This window comes from Tripterygium wilfordii, chromosome 10 (assembly GCF_013401445.1).
Source record: "Tripterygium wilfordii isolate XIE 37 chromosome 10, ASM1340144v1, whole genome shotgun sequence".
Taxonomy (NCBI): Eukaryota; Viridiplantae; Streptophyta; class Magnoliopsida; order Celastrales; family Celastraceae; genus Tripterygium; species Tripterygium wilfordii.
Genome location: NC_052241.1, coordinates 9,508,493 through 9,518,739, shown reverse-complemented (window position 1 = coordinate 9,518,739; position 10,247 = coordinate 9,508,493). Strand labels below are relative to the sequence as shown.

At 36.5% G+C, this 10,247-nt stretch overlaps 2 protein-coding genes across 4 annotated transcripts; one reads left to right on the top strand and one right to left on the bottom strand.

Annotated features, from left to right (window-relative positions):
• The first annotated feature begins 1,060 nt into the window (after window positions 1-1,060).
• Window positions 1,061-4,070, top strand: LOC120006948 (mediator of RNA polymerase II transcription subunit 22a-like). Its single transcript, XM_038857074.1, has 4 exons — window positions 1,061-1,309; window positions 2,021-2,086; window positions 2,481-2,740; window positions 3,779-4,070. Exons 1-3 carry the CDS (start codon window positions 1,133-1,135, stop codon window positions 2,718-2,720), a joined length of 483 nt encoding a protein of 160 aa, XP_038713002.1. The 5' UTR covers window positions 1,061-1,132; the 3' UTR covers window positions 2,721-2,740; window positions 3,779-4,070.
• Window positions 4,071-4,586: 516 nt separating this feature from the next.
• On the bottom strand, window positions 4,587-9,344 carry LOC120006990. Of its 3 annotated transcripts, none has more exons than XM_038857121.1 (5): window positions 9,140-9,344; window positions 7,794-7,957; window positions 6,421-6,657; window positions 6,238-6,342; window positions 4,587-5,447 (listed from the first exon to the last, which is right to left on the bottom strand). In XM_038857121.1, exons 3-5 carry the CDS (start codon window positions 6,602-6,604, stop codon window positions 4,735-4,737), a joined length of 1,002 nt encoding a protein of 333 aa, XP_038713049.1. In that variant the 5' UTR covers window positions 6,605-6,657; window positions 7,794-7,957; window positions 9,140-9,344; the 3' UTR covers window positions 4,587-4,734. The 3 variants fall into 3 exon arrangements, with proteins under 3 accessions (XP_038713049.1, XP_038713050.1, XP_038713052.1); XM_038857122.1 differs by having other exon boundaries at window positions 7,794-7,878; XM_038857124.1 differs by lacking the exon at window positions 7,794-7,957.
• Window positions 9,345-10,247: the final 903 nt, after the last annotated feature.

The window sequence follows — 10,247 nt, the reverse complement described above, 5'->3', positions numbered from 1 at the left end:
GTTAAACATCAGGGACTTGACAACATTGACATTTATTGTTTACACAGTACACACCAGTAGAACAAATGGATCGGACTCCATCGCAGTCTTTCTGAGTAGAACATGAATTGTCTTGCCCTTCTTTTGTCATTGGAATACTTGAGAATGCAGCAACAACGGGCTCACAACATTGACATTTATGTTCTACACAGTAGAAACCTAGAAAACATATGGATCGGGCTGCATCGCAGTCTTCCTGAGTAGAACATGGAACGAATTGTGCTTCATTCATTGGAATACTTGAGAATGGCACACCTATACATATACGCAAAACAAAATCCATTAGTAACCTTATAAATCATCAAGGATCGGGGGCTCTGCAATTCATTTAAAATTGTAGAGATTACAATTTGAATGCAATGATTTGAGAATTACGTAGCCCACAACTCCATAAATCACTTAATAATTTGACCCATTTGTCTATTACATACTACTATTGTTTTACAATACAGCTGAAAGATCTGATACTTAGCGAGAGACAGAGATACTAACATAATGCCATAACAAAGAGAATGACAAAGAAACTCTTTTCCATCACTTCTTTTTTTATTTTCCTTTAAGGTTCTTGTTTTTGAATTGAAACTTGAAAGATGTTTGTTTGTCAACGGTACGTATTTATTGGAATCATGAAACATACAGGATTGTGCAAAAAATTCATATGCATTTACTCAATTACCTTTTATAGGTATATTATAATTTTTTCTTTTTTCCTTTTATAGGTATAGTTTAAATTTTTTTTTTTTTTTGTCCTTTGCTAGATTTTCCTCTTTTTTTTTTTTCCTTTTCTAGGTATAATTTGAATTTTTTCTTTATAGTTGTACATATCTGATTTGAAAGTATACGAATCCAATGTTGTTAATTGCTAATAATGGCATGGTACTAATTAAATTCATGTTGGCGGGCCGAAAATCTCAGCCCAGCCCTTACCGGTAGGCTAACCAGCCCAAAATGTCGGGCTCAACAATATTTTAGAGCCCAGCCCATCCCAACTTCTAATGATCCAAAATCCGAACTCGTTTTCGGGTCACGCGCAAACGTCTGTAGAAGATAGACAGCCAATTTCTTCGCCGGACACTTCCTGGGCGCGATCAAAATGATGAATAAAGGCGGAGCAGCTGGCGGTGGGGGAATGGGAGGCTTAGGAGGTGGCGGGCCAACAGCCGCTGCTGCGGCGGCTGGTGCCCAAAAGCAAAAGAATTTGATGCAGAGAGTGGAGAACGACATCGCCAACATCGTTGACAATTTCAGCCACCTCGTCAATGTTTCTAGGGTTGCTGGTTCTTTCTTTCTTCTTTTCAATTCAGCTTTTACTTAATTTGAATTTCTAAAGTTGTTGTATTCTTTCCGAGTCCCTGTATACTTGCCATTACACACAATTTATGAATTCTTTGCTAGTCGATTATAAAAAAGATTATAGGGAAGACAAGTATTATCATGATCTGTTTTCTGGAAATTGTTTGCATTAACATATACGAAGTACATATCAATTTCTTGCAACAAATTCTGACCAGGATTTAGGGTTTTAGGCATATAAAGCTGAATATGGCTGTATAACTTCTCCGTCTCTTTTCCTGATTGGTTTCTTAATTCTTATTCACATTTTTATGATCAAATGGCTTTTATATTCTATATAATAGCTCAGTTAGTTGAAGGTTTTTGGATTACAATGAGTAAATTGTCGAAAGCCATAGAATGTATGTATAATTTTGGCATCACTACAGATTAACTGGAAAATGGTATTCCCTGATGGCAAACGTTGCCGTAAAACTTACATTGACTCCTCAGTCCTCATTGATCTTCTTAAAGCTATCTTAGGCATGGAAACCGAGTATTCCCTTCCAAATATTATATGGGTCTTTCTTTTGGATTCTCAGATATAGACTTCAGTAATCTTAATGATGAATAATTACTAAATGAATAGTTACTGTTCTTCATGTTCAAATGATGTATAATTCTCTTGACAGTAGTTTCCTTACTCTAGGTTGATGATCCACCTGTGAGAAATTCACAAGAAGCTTTCATGATGGAGATGCGTGCAGCTAGAATGGTACGTGCTTTTTTTTGTTGCCCGCACCAGTCTCTTGCTTGTTGATTTGTGCACAAAAACATTCAGAGAATCTAGATACGTGATACATGCACCCACAACTCATTGAGTTCATCTTTCTAATCTGTACTTTCAACCTGGTTGATATCTGAGATTCTCAGAAGTATTTTTGCTTCTAAGTTTCATTTGCCATTTGAGTTTAGCCATAGAAAAAGGAGGTTTGGTTTGAAATATTAGGTTCTTCTAATATGTCTAGTGGTTGGTTAATGTTGTTTGTGGCCTAGTAACTAGAATTTGGGCTAATTAAGGCTTTCAGAAGTTCATGTAGTTGACAAATTATAAAAGCACAAAGGAATTTGGCAAGTTCATTGACCTTGTTTGATTAATATTAAAACAGGTTCAGGCAGCGGACTCTTTGCTTAAGTTGGTGTCGGAGCTGAAGCAAACAGCAATATTTTCAGGATTTGCATCTCTCAATGATCATGTGGAACAAAGAACAAAGGAGTTTGACCATCTGGCAGAAACAACGGATAGAACATTGGCAAGAATTGGTGACAAGGCAGCTGCCAGCCTGAAGGAGCTTGAATCACATTATTATTCGTCTGCACAGAGGGCAAATCCAGACCTACAGCCTTGAATGCACGCGAACGGTTTGAAGTATGTGTTTTTTTTTATGTTGCATATGATTTTACTTCATAGGTATACAAACCGTAATACAGGTAGTTTGTACTATATATAGTATGTACATTGATTTACCTTAAACTGTCATATTTAGTTACAATGCATATTTTAATGATGAAGTTCTTCTTCATGTCAATTCTGTCCCTTTGTTTATTAGCCTGACTTAGGTTGTTGTAGAGATTAATAAGAAGAAAAGGTCTGTATTGTTGATACTTATATTTAGGAGAGTAGGCCTCCTTTTATACACATGAGAACACAAACTATTACAATCTCCATACCTCATAACTATTTACCATGCACACTTACTTCAGCCCATTACCCACACAAATCAATGTAGTGTACTTCAACAGTTGTCATAGGAGACTACAAATCTACCTCTTAATTAGCAAATCTACTAATTAATCAATAATTATAACAAAATAGCGTGTTGTTAAAATTTGTAAAAAATTAGCAAGTCCAGCTAATTAGTTGACAAAATTGTATGATTTGGGGACAGATATATATACATATATAATTTAATTACTACCTTCACAATTATTAGCAATTAAGAATATCAGATTCTTTTCTTTTCAAGCCAGCTATTTAGAACTATAAAAGGAAAAAAATAATATTCAAATATATCTGTAAAGTTGAGTGAGCAAATGCAGATGCATTGAATTTTTACATAATCTTTTGTAATTTGTTACCTATCTATAAGTACATATTGTGGACAGTATATTGCAATCAAACATCTTATTTCAATCCAAAAACCAGAAACCATAAGCGAAAAAAAGCGATGGAGAAGACTTCTCTCAATTTCTTTGTCATCCTCTTTGTCATCGCATTTGGTCAGTATCTCTCTCTTTCTAAATTAGCATATGCAGTTGTAAAAGTTTTGGTAATTATCAGATCTGTGGTGGATTATTTCTGCTGTGTCCAGAAAAACCAGTTGTACTGTAGAAATAATAGTTCAGTGGGATCAAATTATTAAGTGATTTTTAAAGGTTACTAATGGGTTTTGTTTTGCATATATAGGTTTGGTGTTCTCAAGCATTCCAATGGCAGAAGCGCAGTATCTTCCATGTTCTACTGACAAAGACTGTGTAATGCGCCCGCGATTTTGTCCTCCTGGTTTATTTAAGTGTGTACAGCATTTTTGCCAATGTGATAATCTGCCACCTGCTTAACCTTCTGAACAAATCTTGGCATAAACAGTGTTTTTAGTTTAAACCATCAATAAAACATCACCAAGATCTATATATTATTTCTGGTGTCAAAATTAAATCCCTGTAGCACATTACTTTGTCTATCTATCAAGTTTACCATACAAGTTTTGTGCATACACTTGACAAGAGATGGCGAACTCAATCTAGTTAACTCTTAGATTTTATACCAATATATTCAGTGCAGATGACGCACTGAATATATTTGTAAGATTGTTATCATTCGCCTTTGTATTTGAACACCATACACTTGACAAGAGATGGCGAACTCAATCTAGTTAACTCTTAAAGCAAACAGGAGATCATGAATTCAAATCCCATGAGTATTTTCATTATTGCAATTTATGAGACAAGTCCTTCATCAGCTTGACTTGTGCTAGTATCACCATGTGTTATCTTCCTGTGCACTGAGTCTCAATCCAATTCTCAACTGATCTCGAGAAACAAATATTATTTTAATGTAATGAATATGATAGGTAATCTAATGCAATGTTAGTTGAATAGGGAATGGCAAGACACTGTTTCTAAACCAGTGTAACATTCCTACTGCGTTGCTTTTGCAACAACCATACCCCACTTCTGTCTCTTTTGTCTGTCTTGTATCTCAAGGCATACACATACACAAGTATAAACCACTGTCTTAACATTCAAGCAAATCCAAACATGGAAAGAAAGAAAAGGAGAAAGGGAAGCGTCTCCTACATATTGAGACCCAAAACCATTACAAGGAAGACAAGAAAATAATACACAGGAAACTAAGGGGTCTGCCTACAAAATATTAGGTAGCCGAGAATCTAATCTCTGTTGTAACTCCTTGATCTTCATGGACAGCTCTGCTTTCTGCTCCTTATAGCTCTGCAGCACATATTCCTTTCCTTCAATCACCTCCTTTAACTCTCCAACTATGCTCTTCAGCTTCTCAATTCTTTCCCCATCTCCCCTCCCTTTTTCCAATGACTCGATTACTCTCACCATTGATGTGACCATTTCTTCACTTAGATTTCCATGTTTTTCCTCGCCATTTGTGCCCACATGTCCTACACAATGATCCGCAATTGCCTTTCTCAGCCTCTGAATTTCTCTCTCCGAATCAAACAAGTCCTTGTGCGCAGCGTCAAGCTGCGATTGCAAATGAGTGGAATGTGCAACCTGAGCATTGAGTGAATTCTGCAACTCTGCAATCTGATCTTGCATCTCAAGTATCATGTCATCTCTCCTCTTCAATTGCTGCCTAAGCTTGTGTATCACTTCCCGCTTGATGAATATGTCGGAACCAGATTCTGAGACACATGGAGAATCTGAGCAATTTGAATGGTGAAAAGGCTTGGGAGGCAACTCCAAACGATCAGGAGAAGATGCCCAAATAACACCATTCTCCTTGTGATATTCAGTGGAGGGAACTGTAACCAGTGGAAGAGTAACATCAGAGTCAGAAAGCACCTGGCCACTGGGCGGGTACTTCAACTCCATGCTTTCGTTCCCTGTTTCAAATCCAAACCAGAGGTCCTTAACATCATAATATATGAAAAACAACACCCTAACTCAATTCATCAATTGGCCAAATGCATTAAATGAAATAAGAAAATGCTACAGGGACATAGCAACTACAGTTACCGTTCTCAACCATCCATATGAACTGATACTCCCTGCATGACTCGAGACTCTACATTAGACCTAATGAAATGACATGCACAAACACACACAAGCACAAAAGGAACTTCACGGTGTGAATTCCAGCAACATGACATGTAAGGAAAATTTAATCATATAAAAACAGAATTTAAGGAAAATAAGATAGAAATGTCGTAACTATCCATTTGAGCATATTCACTACAAAAATCTGCTTGAAGGATTTTTCCTCCTAGCTGCAGCTTGTCTTTCCCCTGAACACTAAATCAAATATTGGTAGATAGCAAAACAGTTCAGAACAATAATATGAACAAGAATTCATGCTGACACGGAAAAAGGAGAAAGGGTGCCTGGCCAGGGAAGTGACACGAATTTATCTTCCCATAGGTATTGAGCTCAAAATTATATACAATCATAAGAGTTTCATTTTACAAAATATTTACTAAACACAAAATATGAGTACTAAAACCATAACATAATCAGAAGCCCTTCATCATCCTTTTCACATGACAATACATGGTCACAAGGAAGAAAAGCAAACAACAAGCAATACAAAAGGAAAGTCTGAAATAAAAAGCGCCGAATTAGATCATTTTCAATCCTTCAAATTTTAAAGGAACTAAAGAATAAGAATTCTCATACCTGAAACGCAGTGAAAGCAACCATCATTGTCGTGTGGAAAGGAATACATATTTGAATGCAAATGGAAACCAGGTGGTCCCCGTCTATCGGAAGATATTCCATTCCCTGGATATCAGAAAGCTTTAAAAGTTAACAACAGATTTGCATTCAAGACAACTTATCAATGCCAATATCTAATAAGACCTTTTGGACTGCTACTAGAATTTGCTTGTTGCTTTGAGTCAAGAGTTTGCTTCAGCTTGTAACCAAGGCGAATTGACAATGTACTTAATAAGGCACCACCAGCAACAAGAATCCAATTCGGCCCATCACCTTGGATTGCTTTTGCTCTCTGAGCTCTAGATTCTACATTTTCCCTTGGTTTCATCTTAAAGGCGCACAAGGTGTTGGAGGGAAGACGCCAAGTCAGCCAAATAGGACCTACATCAACAAAGCACCAAAATTCCATGCAGCAGAATTAGGTGAAACAGAAACAAGAAGGTACGCAATCAGCCGTGCTTTTATAAGTCAGAAGAACCCTAAATTCAAATATGAAGAACATAATCTCAAGTTGTAAGCACAAATCACACTCTTATCAAATGATTGATTGCAGGAAAAAATTATATAACTGAATGTCTTACACGTCAGTATCTTCCCTCAAGCATATGCATGTATCTGTGTGTGTTTTGTGTATGTGTAAAAAGGCAACTTTTGTAGCCCAACACCAATCAACCAGTGACCTCAATCAAGGAACCCATCCCAAATTACAAGCACAACATCATGCCCCTCTACTATTGAAACTTGAAACCCATAACACCATGTTTAGTGAAAAGGAAAGAGAATGAATTGTTGGAGGGAAGAAAAGAGAGGAAAAAAGGCCAATTTGGTTGTTTGGTTGGAATTCAAAGGAGGAGAATGAAATTCAGTGGGATTACTCCCATCCCCTATTTCTTAAAACCAATCCGTTCCATAGGTGGCACTGTGGCAGTATTCAAGTAATCTCACAATAAATTGAGAAACGATGAACAATATAAAGGGTCAGTTTAGCGATGTAAACCTCAACCACTCATTTCCTTCCCTTCCTTTCTATCTAACAGACAAGAGGATAGGGAGCTTCCCCTCTTTCACATCTCCTGAACAAATCCTCAGCTCCACTTTCAAATTTGGCCTACCAAAAAAAGTATAATTCTGTGGAAAGTCGGAAACTACAAAATTGTAATGAGTATAGTTGCATCCAATTCTCGCTAAATTTTCAAGGCTTAGAATCTTCTAGGATCTTCAATTCCTAGTTTCAATGCACCAAGACATTGTCAGCAGGTATATCACCTCAAAAAACTTTCAAAATAGGTGACGCAGGGAGAAACCCTCCCCTAATACCAAGGGGGCACCAAACATGGAGTTCCATTAGCATGGTTCAAGCTTATTCCCTTAATAAGTGCTGTACAAATTGTCCAATCATTCATAAATTTCACCTAGACCATTGGACAAACAACATAAAGGCACATGTCTAACCTATCATACAATGGCATCTATTGCATTCATTTATTTGGGTGTTGTGATTCAGGTACAGAACTTACCTATCAAAACAGTTGGTCCCCTTGCAAATACATAGAAAATGTAAAACCAATGTGGGAGGTATCCAACTTCCTCAGCCAATTCATCCTATAACAGCCCAACCCAACACATCTTTGAAGCAGGATTCTAGTAAATTTGGTTATGTAAATAAAGTATGGCAATGTACCTGACAAAACAAAAAAGAAAAGTAATCAGAGCCAGCATAAAAGTATTGATGTCATGAGTTGCATTCTAAATTTCCGAGCACATTACTTGACAACTCATTTGTTGAACTATTCACTAGTCCATGAAATGACATTGTTAATACTAGAAAAGAAAGAAAACTCTCGGAATGGATCACTCGCAGAGACATAAAAGCCACTTTCTTTCTGACGTTGATACAAAGATCCCTAATAGCTCAAAGCTTGGAGTCAACTCTACAAAAGTATAACCAAGCCTGCAGAAAATTGTTATAGAGATGTCCATCTTCATACGTTATGCATACATCGAAAACATCTGCTAAAGGATCTACACCAAAAATAAACAAGGAAATTGCCACCCCTAAAATTTAGTTTTTTATTAATTTGAATCCTATAGCTGCTGCCAGAAAAATGGATGGATATAGTATTACAGAACCCAAGTTACCTGGCTATGCATCATCATTTTTTTAATTTAATTTATTTATTGTACATCATCGTACATATTTTCTTAATAAGGCAGTGTGTCCATCTTCGTTGGAATTATAAACCACATGCATTTAAAAGGTCTCTGAAAGAGCCATAAGACCAACAATTTAGTCTAATGAGACTTTGTGTACGCCAAATTACACAGTTCACATTTCGCAGAAGCAAAGGACACTCACAAACACTAAATAGCCACATCTTGCTGAGGCACTAAACCTCTACCATTATGACTTATTCCATAGTCCTGATACCAAATATAGATTTGAGAAATGTTGAAATGTATAATAGATTCATCTGTACGGTTCAGTAATTAATCAATCAAATGCTGGAGCAAAGGAGACAAAATCTCAACAGTCCATATGCAGAGAATTAAAATCCCTCTTATCTAGAACAACATTGACGAAAACTCATTCGCTTATATTGGCATAATCCAGATACAAAACCTGCGTTAAATCTTACTTTTTTCTAGAAGAAAACAAATCATATTAAATTCTTAGCGGACATAATAGTATAAATTCCTAACAGACAAATGCAAAACAAATGCGAAAGCAAAACCCTTAAAACGCTAAACTGATAACAAAGCCACGAAACGCACAATATATAATCGGTACTGCTCCCCAAAACGAACAAAAGTTCAACAAAAGAAAACCAAACAGAAGGGAAAAAAAAAAAACCGAAGCACGGACCTCATTCGCTGGATTAGGGTTTCGATGTTCTCTCTTGGAAACTCCGGAAGGCCGATACTCACTGTTCCTCACTTCTTCTCCGTCAGATTTAAACTCACTCCGAATAAATGGAGGGAAAAAAAAACAAGGCAAGAAAATGAGGAAGACAGAGCAGAAGAGAGTGAGGAATGGTCTTGGTTTGGAAAATGGAAATGGCGGCTTTTAATTTTGGCGAATTTTTTTTATTTTGTATAAATGAAAGTAATTTCCAGTTGTTACGAGTAGCAACGTCAGCAATTACACGTGGCAGGTTTCTGCATCTGCATTTATTGCGAGGCTCACCATCACAAATCACTTCTGCTGTGATTTTGTTTGTTGCTGGGACTGCAATTTTTATTTCTGTTTTTTTAATTTCAATTGAAAAAAAAAGGAAATGAAGTGGCAATTTGCAAAGCAATGAGAATATTTTTGTCAAAAATAGAAAAATAAAAGGAAAAGGAAAAGGAAAAAAAAAATTCTGAACTGTTGAGTATTGTTTACAAAGGGATAGATCTAATGACTTTATGTCAAAACTGAAGAAACGTGTTTGGGTAACCTCCGTCAACTCCGGTCATTGTTTGGGTTGCAATGACCCTCTTCACATTTCGTACCTTATTGTTATTAATCGGGGATACTCGTGACAACACCGCATAAATATAATCTGGGATAAATGCCTACACGGTTGTCCTTAAAAAGACAATCTTGATTGAGAAGAATTTGATATTTACTTATTCACATTAACAACTTATCTTATTGATGTAGAATACAAGTCTTAACACTCCCCTACACCACTCGTGGGTTCGGTTATGTAAATCCCAACAAATATGGGTTTTCATGTCTGCTCCAAGGTTTAGAATTGCTGTTTTAGCATGATGAACTATAATTATTGGAATAAGTTTTGTTTTGGCATGGTCTTGATCCCTTTCTTGTGACTCAATCTAGTCCTTGTGGACCATATTTACATCTCCACTCATTCTGCATATGGTGCATCATATCTACTTCATTTGTCAGTAATTGAGAGGATATGGAAATGAAATTACATATCAACAAATATGAGTGCTAGATCTAATCACCTTAACCACCTTATACA